The 24,213-nt window shown below is 29.1% G+C and overlaps 1 protein-coding gene across 2 annotated transcripts in view; it reads left to right on the forward strand.

Annotated features, from left to right (window-relative positions):
* Positions 1 to 1,273: 1,273 nt before the first annotated feature.
* Positions 1,274 to 24,213, forward strand: part of LOC129915531 (uridine phosphorylase 1-like) — a 52,989-nt gene continuing 30,049 nt past the window's right edge. The window contains exons 1-2 of one of the 2 annotated variants that reach the window (XM_055995113.1): positions 1,274 to 1,759; positions 15,067 to 15,152. In XM_055995113.1, coding sequence (XP_055851088.1) covers positions 15,103 to 15,152 — 50 coding nt within the window. In that variant the 5' untranslated portion in view covers positions 1,274 to 1,759; positions 15,067 to 15,102. Of the gene's footprint in view, positions 1,760 to 14,940; positions 14,960 to 15,066; positions 15,153 to 24,213 lie in introns of those variants that run through there. The other variant, XM_055995114.1, reaches the window with a different exon arrangement.

Consider the following 24,213-nt stretch of genomic DNA (forward strand, 5'->3'; position numbering starts at 1 on the left):
AAATCTCAAACTAATAGAAAATATAGGTTTTAGTTATGCCAATGCATGAGTATTTTCCATAAGCAACTTTTGCTAAAAGTTTAAAAGTGAATATTTTTAAACTCATTTTATGAACTTTTCAAGTTTTGATTCTCTTTTTCATTTGAAAATTAACTATTTACAGAGTCGAAAATTAGAAATAAATACAAGGAATGGCGGAACGAAGTCCGCTGGGTCAGCAAGTTGTATTATATAACACCATATTAGACTTGTTAGTGTTGTTTTTCAAAATAATTGCGGTCTATGGAAATAAACGCCAAACAATTTGATCCATTAAGTGTTAACTTAACTTCGAATTACGTTTAATAAATTCAATTAAATACATATTTCCCATAATCTTTTCAATTAAGTGCTAATTTGTATATTCAACTTGCAAATCCCTAACAGTTAAATATTTCTGCTTTTCAAAAACACGATGCGATCACATAATTTCATATTATTTTCATTAGCAAGAAACGAAAAAAAAACAACTTGTTGTCCTTTTATATCAAGAATTAACAAACTTGGATGAAATAATTTCTCATCCCCATCAGTATTAAATACAATATAGATATGTAATAGCCACACCCTCTCAATCCTCTCACATTCTTACGTACATAACAACCCTTTTGTTATACATAACAATAAAGCTTTAACATTGTATAGTTTAACATTCTACATGTTGCTGCTAAGTTTTTGATCATCTTAACAACACCAAAAAGGAAAATTCTATCAGAGTTTTTACTCTAGAAAACTCTTTAGCAACAAATGTGTCAATAGCTATAAGCATAAAAGAAAAATAAGAAAAAAAAAAAGTAAATGAAATAGTGCGCACATGTAATACTTGACCCCGAAAACCCCACCTTGCTATCAGACATGACCGTCTTTGAGGCTTCTGCGGCAATGCTAGATACTATCCTATCTCATATAGTTTTTTTTTTGTATATGTACCTACATCCCAAAAAACCTATTAAAGTTTGTGTCTTCTATCTACTCATTCCCTAGAACTTTGTCTATCTGTAAGATGTGTTTATGCTATAGATACACATAGCATGTTGTAAACACTAGAGTTACGAAAAACGTCGCACGCATTTTTTTTTTCTTAGAAGAGAAACTTAGGAGAGAGCTTTGCAAACTTCACTCGTATTTTTGAGTCATTTTTGGTTCCAAAATAAAAACGAGTGAATTTCAATATAACCAACCCACGTTTCTGGTGAAAAAAAAGATTTTTGTTGGCCAACATTGTAACAGAAAATTATTCAGTTTGTGCTGGACGGTTAAACGCGTTGGTAGATTTCCTCTTTTTCATTCAAATTTATATAGAATCAGTGTATTGGTACATATTCTCACCACAATCAGCGCCCTTGTAGTGAAAAAAAAAATCTCTCATTTTAATCAATCTTTCGGTTAAAGATATCAAAAGATACAAATTCTAAAGATTCCTTCGAAGTGTTTTGTATTTAAAATTTTTTTTCTACAAAATAAGTTTGCACACTCTTCTTCTCCGAACAAACAAAAAAAGATACCAAAAATAAAAAAAGAGAAAATTTAATCAGGACATCCCCTAAGCGTTTTGTGCAAAAAAGGAAGTTAATAAAATCAATAACAGCTCCTCCACATCAGCCATCCCGCCACAGCCCAACATTCCAGTATAGCTACTTTGGTATCAATACTGTTTTCGTCGTCGATATTCAGAAACTGAATTAAACTCAACTCAAGACATAAGAATCCTCCCTTAAAGGTATGTATTCAACTTGTATTTATGTAAAAATAAAAAGAAAAAAAATTATGTAAACAAATTTTCGACGACGTTCAAACAAACAAACATCGAGTTTTTTGTGTTATCATACAATTTAGTTACGCGTTACGCGCATTAAATTGCAAAATTTTGTTATAGCTTCCCTTTTGAATATTTTATGGTTATGTGTCATTTTTTCGCTTTTTTATGGACGCTATCGGGTCTTTATAGGGAGGGGTGGTGATAATAATTCGTTGTTATTTCGCACAATAATGGTGGGGGGGAGTGATGTGATTGATGATGGTAGTGGAAAATTGGTTTAATTGAAGTAATTGCTTGCAAATGTGGAAATTAAATACGTATACGCCACAGGGTCCCATTTGTTTTCGAACCAATTTAATCCGGTGTGTGTATGGGGTGAAATATAAATCGATTTGTAGGTATCATTAAATTATAATAACCTTCAATTAATTAAAAAAAGTAAAAAAAAACACAACATTCTTGTCGTTTTATGTTTCACTCAAAACTTGTAAAATTTATTCATAATTTAGAATTATTCATCAGGCGACTTAATAGAGATGTGGGTTTGAGAGATGAAGATGATGATAATTCGATTTGAGAAGTTCAATAAAATGGAAGATAAGACCAGAGAGCGTTTTGATAATGATGAAATCTGAACACAAACTTTTTGGCAAATTTAATTTATGAATGGATTATTTGACTTTGTAATTATTTGTGCAAATTCATGCTAAAGTGATTTCGTAGAGATGGCACTTTTATGATTTTAAATATAAAAAGGGGAAATGAAAATGACAGATTTGAGTTCAATGAATTAACATTGAACGGTTGAGTGCGAAACATAATAACAACAATACTTGTTGGCAGCAGCCAAGAGAAAAATGAATATGAGCCAAGTTTTAAGTTTTAGTTGGCTAAAAAATTATAGTAGAACAAAATATTGAAGGAATTATCGATTTAAAAATTTGTTTTTTTTTACGAGTTACTTATTTCTTTTAATCACCCACATTTCTTGGAAACTTGTGTTGAAAACTTGCCAAGCAAAACAATTTTATACAAATTGGTCAGCAATTAAAATAACATTTATTTTATGGCGTAGAGTTTGTAAGCGATATTAATAAATAAATCAATTTAAGCTTAGAACTTTAACTAATTGTGTCCAGACTTTGGTAGAAGTTGGTTTCCATAAGGCTAGGCGCACACATGCGATTTCAGTCGTGCGATTATTCAGTCGCAAAAATGGATCACACGGATTTCAATGCCGGTGAACACACATGCTTCTAAAAAATAGCCGCGATTTAAAAATTGAAAAATGTCCCATTTTTTTGGCGACGCGACTGTCGCAAATTAAAATGGAACAAATGGATCAGTATAGTTGTGCACACACTTGCGACTAAACTGAAAACGACTAAAAAGTAGCAGTCGCAAAGAGGCCAAATCATGCGCACACATGCGATTTTCAACCACTCGATTTTTTAGACGCAAGAAATGAAACACATTATTTTAAATGAGAGCGCACAGACTTGCGATTTTAAAATCGCAAAGTTTAAAAAAATGGATCCGGTTCTATTTTTCGCGATTTTTGTTTGCTGCACATAAGGATATATTATAAAGTATATAATGCACCTGCCCGCACGTGCGACCCTTGGAACAATTATTTTAAGTACAATAATGGATATACTACAACGGCGTATACAGGGGGGGGGTCACGGGGTCATGACCCCCCCCCAAGAACTCAAAACATAAACAAAAAATTGTTATGTGATTTGCAAAATGTCGAAGTTTTAGAACATGAACGAAAATGAAAAGTGAAAAAATTTTTCGGTATTCAAACCAACTATTTTCCTATATTTGGGGATATTTTTAGCAACCGCTATGCTGAATTAGGATTATTTTGATTCGTTCGATAATGTAAGGCATTGATAGGCTACAAGTTAAGCTGTGTTGTAGAGTTTTGTATGGATTTAAAATCCAAATATTTTTTTAATTTTGACTAAACCGATAAAATAGATAAGAGTATAAGCAAGCTTGTCTAAAGGCAAATTAAGTATTTAAGCAAGCTTAGATCACTTAAAATATCCTTCGGTAATTAATTTAAGAAAATCTAATAAATATAACTGAATATGTTTTATATTTTAAACCGCCGATAAATACCTCAAAGCTGACGAAATCAGAGCCGAAAATTGTAAAATCCTTAGTGAATGATCTAAAGCATTTCTTTAATTAGTATTGGCGTTTGAAATTTCGAAAAAATATATACCCTAAAACTAGCATAATTTTGTTTAATATTTTCTGTTACGACAAAAATATTTTTTTGTCTTTACTATTTTCACCTATTTGAATCGTCTTAAAAAAATAAAAATTCGCGTACAATTTTAAAACAAAATTTAAAAAAAATTATATTTTCAAACACAATTTTTTTGGAAAAACTTTGCGATTCGTTTGCCTGAGGTTAGAAAGACAATTAATTCGAAAGTTACGAGTGTTATTAAATTAAAATGATTTTTATTTTAACTTATAAAATAATTCTGGACTATCGGAAAACAATGCAGAGTTGTTTAAAGGCAAATTATTGAATCGAAGGACTTGTACATTACTAGGGATCGGGTTTCCATGCAAATGCATGTTTTTTTAGGAAAACCTCGGAAGCATGGCAACGAAAGATGTACACGAATCAGGATATTTCCTTTAAATTTCAATCAGTCGTTAGTGCATATTTTTGCATATTTTGCATTTATTAGCATTTTTTTTTTGTGCATATTTTGACATATTTTGGAAATAAATGCATGTTTTTCGTGCATATTTTCGCAAAAATTGGCAAAAATAACGAAATTTAACGCTTAAAATTTTTGACTAAATAAGTGACTGAAAGTCAATTGGAAAAAAGTCAAAAACGTAAGTAAATGCTGTGCAAAACTGGCAAATCAACATTGTCCAAACTCATAAAAAACACGCTCAAATGATAAATTGGATCATTTAAGAGTAAATTTTCGCCATTTTTATTTATTGTTTTTAAAGAAAACCCCAATATTTCCAAAAAGTTACATCTTTGAACTCGGAAATGGTTTCGTATATAGATTTCATAAAAGTTACGTAAAATATTTTTATAATTTTAAAGAAATATTGATATTTTACAAATTCATGTGGCCTTAAAAGCATATTTAAAGTGCATACATATTTTTAAGAGTATATTTTGAGAGCATATTTTTCGTTTTTAAGTGTATGAAAATCCTATCCCTATACACTGTACTTTAAGGACAGGATGGTCTTAATTAGTTAGACTTAAGGTTGAACCCTAAACAAAAGCAAACGAATCACACAACGTTTTTGTTTGGTTATATTTAGAACTCTTCGGAACTGCTCGATTCGATATGCAAAACGAGCAAACATAGCACATTTTCAAGTTTATGCCTACTATTAAAACTTTTGTAAAAAAAAATTTGGCATGACCCCCCCCCCCCCCCCCCCCCCCCCCCGAAAAAATCCTGTATACGCCCCTGATATACTAGAAAGTGTTGTATAGTGGATAGTTATAAAGGATAGGAAATTTAAAAGGACAATTCCATAGAATTCATAAAAGAGAAAACCCTCAGAAATTTACCCAGTACTATAGAATGAGTATACAATGCTTTGGTGAAATAATGGTACTCGTAGGGCCTAAAATAAGATAAAAACATACACATTGCAGAGAATCTATTTCTATTTCTAATCTGGTAAACAAGCTGTCAAACCCTTACCAAATTTTGAGACTTGTATCACTTTACCACTTTTACCAGAGCTTACATTTGTTCCATGAATTCACCTTATCATAAAATCCGATCGTAGATACCATTTGTATGAAATATTCCATTACGAACGGATTTCGTGATTGTTTTCTTTGCGGTCATTTGACCATTAGATTTGAACAGTGAGTATCTCCTGGCTCTTTTGATCTTGAGATGATGCATTTTATCGAAAAACGGTCAACTCTTTTTCGACCAAACATAATGTTTTTTCTTGCAATAAAAAATAGTCGCGCGATTTTTTAGTCGCAAGTGTGTGCACGGTAATTTTATGTTGCGACTGCGATTTTTTAGTAGCAACGACTGAAAATCGCATGTGTGCGCCTAGCCTAAGCTTAACCGAATTCAGAGTTCGAACGAAAATAAACTTAAAAAAAAAAAAATGAAGAAATACAAAGTTGGATGACTGAATGTATCGAAATTGCCAGAGGCTTAGTAAGATTCTGAGTGAGAAACTCTCCGCTGTGGATTCCCTTAACACATGTGAGGGAAACAGTGTTTTCAATGTCGTAACATCATCAGGGAAGTAGCCAAAACTTTCTTTATGAAGAGGAAGACTAAGAAAGAAGGTTCACTGCAGTATGGGACGTGATAAGTTCAACCGTATCAATACTTTGGCCCAAGAAGATGCCAAAATCGAGTGCCAGGTGCAGAGCAGTCTATAATATAACCAAGGAGCTCACAGGTGTTCAGAGCTCAGAAAAAACTCCTGGGTGAAAGATAGAGATGGTAACCTGTTCTAATGAAGGTGGAAAGAGTTTTTAGCCTGTTTTTGTTTTAAATCGTGTTTTTAATGAATATGTGAAACCAACACTTGCTGACTTGCCCGAAACAAGATTCCGCTCTGAAGACTCCTGTATTGATCACATCAATATCCCTAAAATCATTATTGATCATTGCATCGAAAATATCGAATACCCTTTTAGCTACTGTTCATTGACTTTGACCTTATTTAGGTTGCTTTGCGGAGGAGGGGTATTTCAAAAAATTAAACTTTTTTTGCCCCAAGAACTAACATATACTTTTCTGAAGGTTTTAGATGTGCTGAATTCGTATCCGAAGTCAGAAATATTCCTCCGTTATTTTGATTTTTGTCAACTTGATTTGTTCCTGTGCCTTCTTTCTTTTTCCAAAACTGACTTGAAATTGAAACTTCATATGAAAACGAAAGAGATTTAAAAAAAAAAAATTAGGTAAAAGGGTGTTTTTTTTTCGAAGTGACGGTAAAATCTGTAATTGGTACCAAAAAGCCAATGATTCGTGTAAAACGTCTAAGAACTTAAGCTTAAGCTGAATTTCAATAGGGTACTACTATTATTACCTATTTACTTTTTCCAATATACCTACATTTTCTTTATTATTAAAAAAAAAACACGCTTTCCCATGGAAAAAATGAATAAACTTATTTTATTCGTAGTTTGCATGGGAAAGACAACATTTTTAATAAATTTTGTAAGGGTATCTTTTATAGCATTTATTTTATCGGACTTATCGTGGATTTTCCTTTTTTCCAAAAAAAAAACACCCTTTCACCTAAAATATTTTTATAAAATCCTTAAATTTTTGTATTCTGATATAAATGAAATATTTGTACAATATTTATAACAATCAAAACTTTTTCATCAAGTTTAAAAATTAAAAAAATTCATGTCAGCTGTTATGATACCTTTCTTACAAATAACTCAACCCATCAAAAAAACACCCAAAAGTTTATGAATCCTTTGTCCCTGCTTTTTCTTGAACCTTCATCCCGAATTTTGTCAGTGTAGCATGTTTTTTACATGGGTTTCGGTTATATTTTACCTGTTGAAGTAAAAAAACAGGCAACCTCTTTTTAGAGCAAATGCATTGACTTTATTTTTATGTCAAAAAATAGCTTAAAAACATGTCATATGATGATATTCCACAAAAAAAAAATTGTTCACTATTTTTTTTACCTTCACCCTTGTCCGCGAAAACGCACTTTCCATCCAAATTTTTTTATAGACTTTTTTGATCCTTGAGATCCCAAGGGCAAACTTTTTGCCAAGTTTCATGAGTATAATAATTTTTTTTTCTAAATGCCAATTATACCTGTAATAAAAACACTTTACTACGTATTACATTTGAAAAAAGAATGCTTCACAAAATGCGGAATATATGAAAAATGAAATCAATTTTGTTTTTTTATCCTGTTGTAAAAATTTATTATAGTACCTATAATATAAATGAAACTTTGCTAACAAGGAACTAAATCGAACACTTTACAGTTAAACACAGTCTGTTTGTCAAAAGTTTGGTATTTGTTAGAATATTGTACGCACTTGTACGTTAAACTTTATTTAAAAATATAAACTCAATCACAAAAAAGTTATCATAGCAAAGAAAAGTTGAACTTGTTGAATTTATAGCCATATTGTATCGATTCAATTGTACAATATTGTAATATAATATACAAACGAGTATGAAAAATATTTCAAACAATAGAATAAAAACTTTTCTCAATGGCAGAAAACATATCAGTACCATAGGTAATGTGTTGCACTTACCAACTTGTTGGTAATTTTGTTAAGTCAGGATATCTTGAACTTTTTTTTTACTTTTAATTGTCTCCCACAGACCTTGATGTAAGTATTACCATGATATCATTTAGCAAAGTTAAATTGTAGAGAAAGACAATACTACTACTTGTGCCACCTTCTAATTGCTAACATTTAAATTCTATGTGAAGGACAAAATGTGGTTAAGAGAACCACAATTAACTTTCTTGTAAGCTTCTTTGGAATTAGGGTACTTTTTCCACTAAAGCAAAAGTGTTAATGTGATAATGTTTCATTAAAAGTAAAGGTTCTATAACATAGTCAACTTTTTAAGGCATTTTAACTTTAGAATTAGGTACTATTAGGTAAATAAAATTAAGGAATTCCGGATTAAATGAAATGCACAACAGGGTCACACGAACATGGTCTTAGAGTTAATAAAAAAATCAACTTCTTATATGTTTTTAATTTAAGCTTCAAAGAAAGCGAGTCACTTGGTTTCTTTTATCAAGATGCATTTTTAGAAAAAAACATTCATAATTATTGTAATAATTCTATACATGTTCTTTTGGTGAAATAAGGACTTGTTTTTAGGTGAAAGGAAAATCTGGGATCATTTTTATAACTCAGTTTTAAGAATGGTAATAATCTTATTAAAGAGAAAAAATACAATTCGCTAAAGATTCCTTTAAAATATGTTGCCTGAAAAGGAATTTTTTTTGAGGAGGAATTAAAATTAAAAACTGACAAAAAACTTCTACAGAATTTGAAATTTGCTTAAAAAGTGACTTTTAAAAGGAAAGTAGTTTGCCTTCGGTAACATAAAAAGTACTCCATGATCCTTTAAAAGTAAAAGTTCAGGATTTTCCTTCGACAAGACATTCCAAATTAAACACTTTAACAATTCAAAGAAAAATCTATGGAAGTGACGATTTAATTTAAATCTCGATTTTACCATATTTATCAAATACATAAATTCATAATTAATTTAAAATGCAGATAATTATCATTAGTCACCTTTGACCTACAATACGTATAACAGATGGTAACGAAGATAAATGTATCTCTGTAATTATTTAAGTGATGAAATTTATTTTGAAATAAAATCCATTAATATTATCACAAATAAATTCTCTTATTTTGAGAAAACTTTATTTCAGTTTGTGAAACGTATCTGATTAATTTTTATCTCTAAATCTTGTTTATCATTCATCATAAAAGTGTATATCCATCAAAACAAATCCAAAGTAATAAACCATTTTTATGTCAGAATATTTTTTTTTTATATTCATGACAAAATACGCGAATTTATCCTTATTTTTCATATAAATATTGTATCTCCTTCTGCAGTCTCTCCATCCACTCAAGGGACACCAGCAGCAAAACAAAAATGCAACCTTCTTCTCCTATTGTTATAACAAAAAATATTATAAATTGTTGGATTTTGTTTGGTTATTCTTAAGGGAGAAATATTGGATTCATTCTAAATATTTGGATAAAATTATGCTGATAAAATCCTGATTTAAAGTCTAACTCTGCTCTTTGAAATGTTTAAATCTCCTTTTAAGAAATGAAGGATCAATACGTCAAGTTGAGCGTTAAGCCAGAGGTAAGCGTTTAGCTAATACTTTGTTTGAGAAATTACATTTATTTTCCTAGCATGGATGTCGTTTATGGTCTTTTAAGACTCCCTTGAGCTATTCATTCATCAAAACATACTTCATCCTCTTGAAAAGTCTGCAAAACATGTTTCATGTCATTTGTTTATCTTATTTGAAATAATTCTTCATATCTGAAATATAAAAACATTTTCTGAACTTAAACATAATCTGCCTTCAGGGCAAGTACGTGCAACATAATCGTAGAATTTATTTTCATACATACAACTGTTTCACTTTACCATCTTTAACCATATAGAGTTTATAATAGTATATATATACTCTGACTCTCTCTGAATTTATAAGGACATGGAATGGAAGATGAAAATTTATTTATCACCCTCACTGACTCAAGGACATAAATTTTCACATTACACTTTACTTTGGAATTGAAAAAGAGCATCTGCGGTGGGCAGTTATTGTTGTAAAAAGAGTGAAGACTTCACAATTGTACGTTTTATACAATAAAAGAGTCTTAAGTGAAAATTTCATTTGTGAAACACAAAATTTTGCCAGAAGGGTTTTCTTCAAGTACGAGTATATTTATATGTACCTACAACCCTACTTTTAAATACATATATACAATACATGCGTTAATATGAATTCATTATTGAATACAAACGGTTGATGGCTTAAGTGTGTTTATATCTTTATATTACTTTGAAAAATATGTCAACTTTTTCTTAAATGATTAATCTGCAATTTTAACATGAGACTTATTTTTTGCTTTAAAGTGGTAATGGTGAAAAATAAAACCGATTTTTTTGAAAAATTTTGAAGAGAGTGACATTTCTGCTTTCATTGAAATGGTAGTTTGGATGAATCATGTTAACGAATTCAAAACTTGAGTAAAAGTTTCGCATGTTAAAAAGACCTCTTTTGTCATGTTATATGGAGGTTTATTATTTTGAAGTTCGACAATTCTTCAAATCTATTGATTTTTAGATTGAGGACCAATAATTTAAAAAAGATAAAAATAACACCAAATTATTCTTGAAAAAGTTCTAAAATTTTCTAGAAAACATTTTCGATAATGTTCTAGAATCCTTATTTTAAAAAGATGTAAACATAAAATTAAAAAAACATGTCCAGTTTAAAAAAAAAACACGTGAAAAAGATGTTTATAACAGTTTAATTGACTAAAAAATGAAAAAGACAAACAGATAAAACTTTGTTTGTTTTTTGTTACGTATACGCCCGAGTAATTCACAATTTATTTTTTGCATTTTTTAACTTTAATTGTAAATGAAAACTTATGTAATGAAATATTTGTTAGGATAAGCACATACATAAAGATAGGATCAATTACAAAGCTTTTTAATTATACCATTTGCCTGGATACGATAACAAATATGACGAATATGGTTACAAGATCAATTAATTTCAATACGGATTTTGGCCATTTGAATTGTTTAAGAAAGCAAAGCAATAATTTCTTTAAATGATTAGTATCAATTATATCGATTATATCGGTATACATTCTCCCAAAACTGTTATAACCGAAATTTTTTTTCGAAAATCAATTTTTAATTAAAACTTTTTTTAGAACTTTTTTAATTGAAAGAAATATGGTAGCAAAAACACTCCTTAAGTTTGTTATTAATTATTATTATATTATACAGGGTGTCCCAAAAGTAATGGATCAAACGAAGTATGCTGATAGGGGATCTTAAGGGCTGTCAGAATTTGGTAACTTGTTCATCCCAAATAATTACGGTTTTCGATTTAATGCAATTCTTGTGAAATTTCGAAAAATCCCTACTTTGCAACAGTATTTTGCTTCCTACGCCCATTATTGATTTTTGTTTTTTTAAATTCTTTTACTAAAACATTGCCAAATAATTAGGAACAATTAATTAATCAAAACATTTTTTATTTCATACGCCATTTCGCTGCATATTAGCTAACAGTTTTAAGTTTTATAAAAAGCCAATTTCTAGCTTTTATTTGAGAGCAACACCGTTAAAAAAATTTGTACGGTGTGAGAATGGTTTATTATTTTAAAAAGTTGCCCTGTTATTGTAGTTTTCAAAAAAGTATAAAAATTCCGAAAGTTGCAGTTAGATCGCAAAATATTACAATTTTAATTCAACAAAACAGGGTTTTTCGGATTAAAAAACAACCAAAAATAAACACATTTTCTCGAACTGTTATTTGTTTATTTTTCTTTGAACAAAAGCCTTTATTTTTGTTTGTATTTTTGCTCTGAAAAACCCTGTTTTGTTGAATTCAAATTGTAATATTTTTCGATCTAACTGCAACTTTGGGAACATTTATACTTTTTTGAAAACTACAATAACAGTTCAACTTTTTAAAATAATAAACCATTCTCACACCGTACAAATTTTTTTAACGGTGTTGCTCTAAAAAAAAAAGTAAGGAACTGATTTTTATAAAACTTGAAACTGTAAGCTAATTTGCAGCGAAATGGCGTATGGAATAAAAAATATTTTGATTAATTAATAGTTCCTAATTATTTGGCAATGTTTTTGTAAAAGAATTTAAAAAAACAAAAATCAATAATGGGCGTAGGAAGCAAAATACTGTTGCAAGGTAGGGATTTTTCGAAATTTTTCAAGAATTGCATTAAATCGAAAACCATAAGGATTTGGGATGAACAAGTTACCAAATTCTGAGAGCCCTTAAGATCCCCTATCAGCATACTTCGTTTGATCCATTACTTTTGGGACACCCTGTATACATATATTATTATTATTATTGTCATTAAGGAAATTAAGTGTAACAAAAGAGATTTCAAAAACAAATACTATAAAATAGTGTCTTCACAGTAAAATTTATTAAAAAGAACATTTTATAAGCTAAGTTTGCTATTTTTGTAGTAACTAGTAACTTTACCAAAATTTAATTTTCATTTTTAAAATTCTGTATTTATTTCTGTACGTTTGTACGTTTTACTGTTTTACTGATTTGTGCTTAGTTATATTGAAAACTGCAGCATAGCTTAATGCTGCGTTTTAATTGAGCTACTTTTTTTTACAATGTGCGTTCAGAGATTTACTGTGGAGACGTCATTTAATGTATCGTCGTATGTTATAAGTACACCAGTTAAATTATCACAGAAAACTCATAAGATGTTAAAAATGTTGGGATAAATATTTTATTGAGCATGACTCATGAGGAACAAGAACTAAAATATTTCATAGAAATCTAAACATAAGTACCTACAGGGAAAAAGGAGCTTTTGCTGTTATGTTGTTATTTAGTTATGTTATTAATTTTAGATAATCACTGGCCGCCATTTTTTGGAATGTTTATCAATTTAACAACATTTTTCTTAGGAGAAAGCCATAAGAACCAAAATAAGTGAAATTTTTCTTTGAATACACGAAATAGTTTAATTTCAAGAATTAATTATTAAATTATTATTAAAGTTATAAGTTCTCACCTAATAAATGCAGATACATTGATAAAAATTCACTTTTTGTTAGCGCCCCCCTAATTTTTACTAATTTCGTAAAAAAAAAACTTAGGATACCTATAAAAAAGTATGGTATTCAAATTATTAAGATTTCTTACGAAATACACATAGAAAAATAGACCACATAAAATAGAACAAAAACAATAAGATTTCTCTATGGTTTTCATCCAAGAAGGAAACCTTATTAAAACAATCGGGTTTTCCTTATCGTTTTAAGATCTGCACTTGTAGGGTTTTGAGAGGAAACAAAAAAAAAAAAGACGACCAGGCCGGGGATCAAACTGGGGCCTTTGAATCATGGGTCGCACACCTTACCACCTGAACCAACCTGCCATAAAAATATTGATCGCGATTTTTGTTCTAGTGACAAGTTGAAAACAAAAATGAGTTTTTCACTCAAATTTTAAGAAGATTTAAGAAGATTTTCTCTTTAAAAATAATAAGAAATGTCCTTAAGGGGGGAAATCCCTCCGGAATTTTTTATTTTTGCATTATTTTTTTTTTGCGTAATAAATATATTTATTAACCTAAGAAACTATTTTCAGTGGTCTTAGCCTTAAATGAAGCCTCAAAAGTGCCTAGATAGTCCCGAAACCAATGCGCTCCGAATCTACCATAGTACGAAAACGAAAACTTTAAACGCATTTTTTTCGAAACTAGTTTTTTTCCGCGCCGTGCAATGTAACTCAAAAACTAATAAAGCTATCGACTTGAAATTTGAAGCAAACTACTCCTTAAATCATTGGCCATTGCATGAACCTAAAAGTTGAATTCAATTTGTACAGTAAATATTTTTTTAACTACTTCATTGTAAAAAAAACATGTTTTTTTTCGTTTTTTTTTATTTCTAATTTTTATTTTTCATTTAAAAAAAATAAATTTAGGTTCATGCAATGCGTACTAATATCATCTAACGGAAAAAAATTTCCTTTTTAATTTAAGATGATTTCCTGGACCTGTACATTGCACGGCGCAAACTAGAGGCGTCAACTTTGAAAGGCTCCCGCTCCAGAGCCGCCATTTTGTTATTGCTTCATTTCAAAAATTTTTTTTCAATTCTTGATAATGTCAGTAATATCTTGTCTTTTTCCAAATTTCAATAAGTGCTTTCAGTTTTTCATAAAAAAATAGTGAAAAAGGTGTCGTCTGGAGGGATTTCCCCCCTTAAAAAAACGATATTAATCGTTGATTTTAATAAGATTTCCTTATAAAATGTATGGACAGTAAAACAATATGGCAATCTATTAGTTTTTAAGGGGTCATATTTTTCTCTGTGTACTTACAATTTTTTAACAATTTATTCAAACCACAACAGAGCTTTCCCTGCATCAGATAAAAACTAATATTTCTACAATAAATTACTACACTCCTCGAGACCTTGCCAGTGATAAAGGTCTTAACAGATGATGGAACGCAACCCATACAAAAGTTTCCTCTTTCCTTTCTCCTTTGCCGTATTATCACTTTATGAAATTGTCTTAACTGCTTCAAACTAACAGTTTAAAGGATTAAAGATTCTTATATCTGAAACAAAATATGCCATGCCACTCTTATATATGCATTTTAGAAAGTTATGTGGTGTAACAGAGTCAGTGTATGTCATTTTAAAAACTTCTTTTGTTTTTTCTATAAACTGTAAAAAGTTTTCAATACAAAAAATCTTGAACTTTTTTTACCTATCAAACTTAATTTTTTTTTTTTAAATCTTGATTGAAATGATTTTTTAATTAAAGTTTGTTTTTTTTTTAAATTTTTTTCTATAATAGGTACTGCGCATTTAGTAGATAGTATGTAAAATTCCTATATCATTTTTTTTTTGTAAAAAAAAACCCTTTCCACAGATTATCTGCAAATAGGTATCTACTATAAAATATTTCCAAATTTTTTCTTTCAGGTTTCGACAAAGGAGCAAACAAAAAAACAAGAAAGGATGTCATTGAATAAAAATGGTCTTACATTATCCGAGGATGAGGTGGACGAGTGAGTAGTATATCAATATATTTTTATATTTATATGTATATAAATAAATATGTTGGGAGGATATTTTTGTTTCTTATGATTAAATCGAAAGAGAGAAAAAAAGACATAGTAAAACACTCTGTCTATTTTTCTTTCATTTTATATCATTATTTTCTCTATAAGTTTTGGTATATAGGATACAATGAAATGGTTGTTGTCATTTTGAATAATGTAGGTCTATAGGTACGAGAAGGAAAGTAAAGAAAGAAAATAAAGGAAATAATGGCATAGTCATTGTGATTACTATCTGAACCGCAAAGAATGATTTCTTTGGTTAAAGTTTGTTTTTCTTTATAAGTATGCATAATATTTGTTTATATGAAAATCATATTGAAGGTAGATATTTATAAAGTTTCTACTTTTCAAAGGAAATCAAAAGCAATTTCAACTTTTTTTTTTCTTATAATACGTGGAGAGTATTCTAACCAAAGAAATAGCTTTAAGACACAATGTTAACTTTTCTTACCTTGAAAAGTGGTATTTCCTCGCTTTCAATTTTAAATAACAAACTTCTGCTCAAGAAACCTACCGCGAAAAAGTCTTTTGTACCTTTTGTTGTCATAAAAATAAGTAATTGAAGTGATTCTAATCTGATAAAAGCTGCCGGAATAATCCAAGTACACTAACACATAATCAAATAATGTGAAAGTCTTTCTTTGGCTGTATGTAAATTACATTTGTTATATTTATGTATGTATATTTTAGTATTAACCCAGTACCGATGGAATTTTATTGATTCACATTATATCTGACCCTATTTGCAGAGAATATATCCATCAACAAATCATCCCTTAACCAAAACTTGTGTGATTTTTTTTTTCTATACTAGAACATCGATATTGACTTCGGGTGTCATTATCTTCATGTCATGGTGTTCAATCAAAGCATCAGCCTTTTTGATGTTTGACACGTGATGTGATCAATAATGAATAATGCATCCCACAAAAAAGTTTGTTGTTTTTGTTATTTTAATGAATTTATGTATCAATGTTAATGAACATTGATAGATTTTATTTTTAATTAAAATAAACGACGCGTGGTATGAATTTTAATTAATTAGTAAATAGCGTACATTAAACATTAGGGACATTTTTAAATAACTTTTCGTGTATTTCTAATTAATATATAAAATAAAGAAATGTATCTACTAAATTAGCAAGATTAAATCTATGAGCTTAACTGTCTTTAAGTGACCGAATTTAACACAATACATATACCAACTAGAGTGTTTTTCTCCTTAAACCCATTGAGCTTATCCCAGTCCAATGATATGTTTGGAAAAAAGCAAAAGAAATCAAAAAACTAGGGAGAAGCTCAAGAGGGCATGAAACCAAATGAAATTTAATTAGTGCCATTTGCTGAATCGAAACTTAAATAATAATTTATGTTGAACATAAACTCGTATTCCCTACTTTATTCTCTGCGTAAACTGTCACATAAGGATTTATGTAGAACTTAAATGTTTAAGTTTCAATTCAGGAAATGGCTCTTAAACCTACAAAGTAAGTTTCAGTAAGCTACGGAAATTTCTTTAAAAATTGAAATTCAACCAAATATCTAAACTTTTAAGCTCAAAAAGTTAACTGGCTTTCAAAGGCTGCTTTTTATTAAGTACTAGCTGACCCGGCGGACTTCATTCCGCCATTTCTTATATTTATTTCTAATTTTTGGCTCTGTAATTAGTTAATTTTCAAATGATAAAGAGGATGAAAACTTGAAAAGTTCAAAAAATGAGTTTAAAAAATATTCACCTTTAAACTTTAAGAAAAAGTGGACTATGCCAAATACTCATTCATGCGCATTATTAAAACCTATATTTCCTATAAGTTTGAGATTTTTTGTAGACTTTTAAAACTTCCAAAAAAATAAAAGACTACTCAAAAATGTCCTTAAAAATTAGTTGTTTTCAAAAATTTGTATTTCAAAATACAGGGCCTATGAAAAAAATCCGTTTTAGACCCCTAATTTTTTTTTTAATATCTTTCTCATGGTGTAACTCAAATTTTTGTGCAAAATTTTGCGTACCTGTAATTAGTCTTTTGTCGAAGGTCTATAACTGCAAAAAACCTTCATAACTTGGTTTTGAAATTTTGTTTGAATTTTTTCAATACTTTTTTTAACTATACAATAAATTTTTCTATCATGTAAAAAAATTCAACTCTTTACGACTTATCGTTTAGAAAATAGCCTCTTTTTTCAATGTCGTGTTACCCTATCTTATCTAATTTAAATATCTAAGTTATTTCACAAATTTTTATATAAAAATTACATATGTTGGAAAAAAAAAATACTTTAAAAACAGCAAACAAAAATCAGTTATGGGCCAAAATACTATTTAGTGCCTAAAAAGTTGTTGGTTGAATTTCATTTTTCTAGAAGAAAAAGTACAAATTAGTAGAAAAACTATATTAAGTTATAAAATTAACCATATTTACATTTACAAGTTTGAAACTCAAATTTGGACTGAATTGTTTGCAAATCACGGTAACATTGTGGTCTATCTTGGTAACGCAGTGGTATTTAAAGTTTTAAAGCTGATTTTTTGTAATAAACTATTTAAAATATTAAATCGAAATTAATTTTTCTGTGATTTAACTTCATAGGAGACTTACGTTGTTCCTATAGTTTCAAATAGGAATATCAGAGAGGTTTTACAAATAAAACTGAAATTTGCAGTAAAGTAACGCAGTTGTTTGGTTTTGATCACTTTATGTTTAAACTATCATAAATATAGAAATATCATTCAAAACATCGGTGCAAACGTTTTTTTATAATAGATTAAATTATAACCATTCTATGTCAACTAAAATATGTATATGAAAATATATTGATAAAAATTTCCATTTTTTTTTTTCAAAAATCTCTGCCATAATAATTAGGCATCAAAAAGTATTTTGTATCAATTTAAGTTCAAATCTGGCACGGGAAGACAATTTAACAATTTGATTTATTTTGATGAGGATATTAATTTTGACTTATTTACCACTGAATAAGAGAGTTAGTTACCCAAAGGAAATTCAAAAATTGTGTAAAAAAAAGTTCAGGTTCTTAGAAGTTATTCTAAATATTCGATTTTTGCAGTAACAACGACATTCAAAATATCGTAGAGTAAGTTCTGGGAATGTGGTATAGGTTGGTACACATTATTTTCTAAAAAACTAAAGATATTAGAAGGGCGTCTTTTGAAGCAATAGGTGATAAGTGATAACATTTGTTTAACGAAAAGTGTGTACTCAAAAACACGAAAATATTCCATACCTTTCTTAAAATTGATAAATCTTTATAAACGGTTACGTGGACTTTTTTTGGGAGTCTTACAAAATGCATTCCCAAGCGTTTAACCCTCTACTGCATGAATTATGAACGAAGTGATATAAAATTTTTTTTTACAATTTTTTAGTTTTATTAGGGGTTGAAAAAAGGTATTACATAGAAATTTTTATTTTTTTACATATATATACATTTTTAGAAACATAAACCATATATGGGTTAGTATGCAGTTTAGTATGCATTCAAGGTATGTTTTGTAAAGTATGTTTTTATTACAATTGACTTTTCTTATTCATGGAATTTATTCAAAGTCTTTGTTTTATCATTATACACATTGTGTACGTCTTCATTCCGTAAATTTTACATATTTTGGCGTTTTTTTTGCCATTCAGGGATATGGTCGATTTTTCCAGTTCGCACTGAATTCAACGACTTTTGCCCTTGGTTGATGTTGTGAGTGAATTGAAGTTTCGGGATAAGATAGGGATGGACTTCCGTGACTTGTATAACTCCCTCACCTTTGTTTTGTTCCATCTCTGCTTTGATCACCTGCCAAAGTTGAAGGTCGTCCTCTTTTTCGTGACGTTGTGGGCCTTAAAGATTTACATAAGTGCTCGGAAATGGCTTGTTTGATGTTAAAAAGAGCAAGAATCTGAAGCTAGATCATCATCACTTCGAAAGCCATCACCAGTTATAGCATTTACACACTTATTTTTTCTATAGAAAGTCTTCGAATTCATTTTACAAAAAAAATAAAAACCCCACAAAAATCAGTAATGCAAGTCACCAACGTATGATAACCCATATGGTGTTTTGGAAAAAAACGTAAAAAAAAGACAAAAATTATTATAAAAACAAAAAACAAACTTCGTAAACATATAAAAGTATAATAAATACATACGAAACATATTTTTAATTAGATGCAACTTACTTCTTTATTACAAAAAAACACTTGAAAAGTACACACTTTTATTCACTGATTTGCACTTTACACATGCTCTTGAAACAATGAGTTTATTTCAGAATCAGGACTCTCTTACTGATAATAAAAACCGGTTTCTTATACAAAAATAGATATAGTTTTATTATAGTTTTTTCTTTTTGACGTTTGGTGCAATATAACGGAAATAAATCGATATGAAATCGATAAACCATATATGGGTTGGTATGCGGTAGAGGGTTAAAAAACAATATTTACAAAAACTTTTTTTTTAAGTAGAACAGTTTGCTATTGTTTTGTAAAAATCTTACTTTTAATATATTTTTTTTTAATGTTTTGTACAATTTCACAGTTTGCGCTAATTTGGTAAACTTACAATACTCTTATGTGGTATAGTAAACTCCTTTAGATTATGCCAACAATGGAATAAAATTTACCTTAAATTCAACATAACACAAGTTAATTTTAAATTCAATCCTAATTTTAATCTTCTGTTGTTTTTTCATTCATTTTTAATAAAAACAAATAAAAACATCTTTCTTGGTTATTTCAAAAATGAAGACGATCATAAAATATATGATATTGTACCACATTAGCAGACGTATGTGTACCACATTACCCTCCACTTTCCAGATGTGGCATTTTCGATCTCATTACACATTTTAATATAAAACTTTTTTTCTGAAACGAAAAACAACTGCAATACATTCATAACATGAAAATAATATACTATTGCACATCTTTACAAATTTTCGATTAGTTTGATTCAATATTTTCCGAAATATATTCCAAAAAGAAACATGTATACCACAATACCCGACTTAACTCTATTCCTAAATTTAGCCTGCATTTCCCATTGCGTGTGGAGTAACTACGAAAACTTTTTAAAGTTCAAATGCAAATAAACGTGTAATGTTAAGATTAGGTTAGAAAAGTGAGTTAGCAGTTTTATAGTCCCGATGACGAACTTCAATTTTTGTCAACTTCTATTCACGATATCAGCTAACCCTTTAATTCCTTGCTTTTTAGATTTAGAGTAGATACATTACATTAGGCTTGTGTAGTTCGCGAACGAACTAGTTCAATGAACTAGTTCATCTTGGTGAACTAGTGAACTTAGTTCACTTACTTAGTTCAATTTAGTTCGCGAATAGCGAAAAAGATTTGTTTCAAAAAACTAAACAGCAACCCAAAATAATTTTGTTTTTATTAATTCTAAAAAAACCGGAGTGATAAAAATAAATTGAACTAAAATGAACTAGTTCAGAACTAGTTCAGTAGCGTGATTTGAACTAAAGTGATCGATCACTCAAATGAACTAAAGTGCCCAACTCTACATTACATATTAATACATATAATTTCGTATTTATAATACATAATGCCCAAATATACAAATTTGTATAGATAAATATGTATATAGATAAAGTAAGGATGTATCTTCCTCTGAAAAATGTCACTTGCAAGTATTTCCAAAAAAGGTTGAATATTAAAAAAATATAATTTTCGCCATTAAATTTATAACCTTGAATTCTCGTACTGATGGAAACAACTTGACCAATGACTAAAATGCAATGCTTACTTGTTTCATCCAGAAAAAAAAACATATAAATTTGAGATGTGACTATTCAAAAAAAAAATTATAAAAAAAGACTCAAGGATATAACACATTCTATCCTTCCTGCACTTAACAAAAAAAAAAAAAACACATAAAATGAATAAATACAAATATGAATGCAGTTGAATTCATGTTCGTTATTCAACTCATTCATCATACTCGTACTTCTAAATGAATTCCATTCACTGTTGATTTTAAATAAACATTTGTTCTTTAAATTTTTGTTTTATGAATGCCTGCAACAACGTATTATAGGTTGGTTGGTTTTAAAAGTAAAATAATGTAAAGAAAAATGCGCCTGTTTTTTAGAGAATTTTTTTTTGTTGGTTTATTTAAATTTATTTTCAAAACGAATATTGACAAGAATGATACCTATTGTAAATCTATATGATTCGGGCATGACTTTTGACCGATATGAAATAGAGTTCCACTTAGAAGTCTACGATTTATTCCTCGTGCTTTTACAATAGGACTAGCAGAAAAGGACTGGCAGAAAAATGGCAAACAAGCTAAAAAAAAAATATTAAATATTTAAGTATTTCTAACGTACGACTAGGAACGTTTAAAATTTGAATTTGTGTTTTGGATGAAAAACAAAAACCAAGTTAGACAACAGTATAATGTTTCAAAGTATATACATACACTCCTTTTCATCAGAATAGGCACACAACTTTTTAATGTTCATTAACCGTTTGTCCCCAATAGTGGTACGTGACCTAACAAGTTTTTATTGTTTTTGATAGTTTAAGATGTTGGGAAAAGCAACAACTAAAATTATTTCAAAATTGACCATAACTTTCGCATTGTTTTTCTTGTAAAGTATTTTTTGAGGAAAAAACAACTTATTTTTTTCTTCATCAGAATAGGTACACCCTTGTTATCTTTAATGTTTTTGTGGATTTCGAGCAAATTTACCATTAAAACAAATAACTGGACTTTCCTAAGTGTCCATGGGTGGATTAAAATTGCTAAATTTTGGCGAAAACACCTTAAGAAAAAAAAACACACAATGTAGGATCCACCAGTACTGGTATGATTAAAAAAAATTACGAATTGTGAATATGCTCTATCCAGACTTCAGATACGACAAGAATAAAAGTGAAAAACAGTTGTTATTTGTAATTTTAGGACAGTAAATAGAATGGCCATTAGTCCCAATCTTCTAAAATGGCTGAATTTTGAAAAGACACCATTACTACACCAAGAACAGAATTGTATGCGTTTAAGGTTTTTGAAATCCTTTAACACATAAAAAGTTGAGTGGTATTTCTTGTTATTTTAGGATCAACGAACATTTAATTTTGATGTCCTTGGTGAGTTAAACTATCAGTTTAACATTCTGCGAAAGGAGAAACCATTTTGAGACCAACTTCATTGTTAAAAAAGAAGTGTTAAGGCATGGAAGAAAGTAATCTTCTACGATAATACAAATAATGAATTTCAAACGTGAAGAATGGTCACAATTATTTGTAAATGCATATTCAAGAAACTTTTCCTTAATTCTCTAGTATTTGTGAACCAGTATATTGAATTTTTTAACAGGACCACGCCTCCTACCACAAAAAATGCTCTGTAAAATATTGGGAGGAAGTGCAAATTTAGGAAGTACTTGAGTATCTACCATAGAAAACAACCCTGAACCTTGTTGAAAATGTTTGGAAATGGCTAGCCCGTACTGATAAAATTTGTGATATTCGATTTTAAAAATATTTCCTAACCCACCATTTAACAATTTAGGGAAGAGATTCAGATAGATTGCATAAAAAGATTTAACAATGCAATTTCTGGACAGTTTTGTTATTTTTTTATGAATAAAAACGCCACTATACAAAAAATAAAATTAGTAAAATACATTTTTAAGAAGAACTTGGTTTAAATTAATTTCATGGACCACTTTCACATCATTCTCTATGTGTACCTATTCTGATGAAACAAAAAAAATTACTCAGTTTTTCGATGTGAAATGCTTTGCCATAGAGAAACAAGAAAAATAACCACACGTTTTGAATTATTTTTTTTTGCTGATTCTGCTAACATCTTAAACAATGAGTTGACATCAAAAAATTATTATTTTTCCTACACTGCACTGTGAGGAAAAAACGAATACTGAACATTTGAAAAGTTGTGTACCTATTCTGATGAAAAGGAGTGTATAAGGCTTAAAAACGCACCGTAAACGTACCATAAAAATCTAGAAATCATTAATTTACTTATTTCCATGTTTGATCTTCCTCTTAATTGTATCTATTAGTAAATGGGGAAATCCCTAGTTTGATATAAACAATTCAATCTAAATAAATAAACATTGATAAAAGTCACACGATATCAGATTCTATTCTTCAAACTTGAATAAATAGGGAAATCCCCTTATATAGGGGTTGATAACCGATGTAATTTATAAACAAACGCAAAATAAAAACCTAGATATAACTATAAACTATCAAGTTTCAAAACGGAATAACAGATCAGATGTCACAATCATTTTTAAACAAGCCTTAATTATTTGCTTTTTATAATTATTATTATTTATGTAAGGAATGTAGTTTTGCGCTTTTTAAATCATAAAAAAATAGAGCTAAAGTGCCTTTCAATTGCAAATTGAATAACATATGTTTATTTATAATAAAAACAACAGTTGTTGAATAACGCCAATTGATTATATTGCAAATAACAAATATCGTTATGTCATGCATAACATTTAAATTGATTGATATAGAGTATGTGTTTGTGTAGGCTTAAAGTGAAACAAAAATATGTAGATAGTTCAAACGCAAAACTTTTTAATTGATAAAGTGCTTGGGATGAGTGCTTTGAGTAATTTATTTCAGCGCTATATCTTCTATTTAATAACTAAAAGACAAAATAAAACTATTAATAAAACATACATAGTTAGAAAACTAGATAAAAATTGTCACAAGTTATTTTCGGCTGTGTGAAATTAGGCCTACTAAAAAAATGAAATACTCTTTTTAAAATTGCAGAATTTTCTTGTCCCATGAAAAAAGCCAAATTGAAAATGAAAAAAAAAAAATGATATTAATTAAGACCTATTTTGTTTTTACATAGAAATTTTTTTCTTTCCGCACTGTTGTGATCTCGATGTCGAGGAGATCATAACTCTCCCACGTATCTGCTTCACACTAGTAATCCGCCTTTGTAGTTCACCGGGTTGAACCAGAATTTAAAATCCCTTTTTA

Source organism: Episyrphus balteatus, chromosome 3 (genome assembly GCF_945859705.1).
Source record: "Episyrphus balteatus chromosome 3, idEpiBalt1.1, whole genome shotgun sequence".
Taxonomy (NCBI): Eukaryota; Metazoa; Arthropoda; class Insecta; order Diptera; family Syrphidae; genus Episyrphus; species Episyrphus balteatus.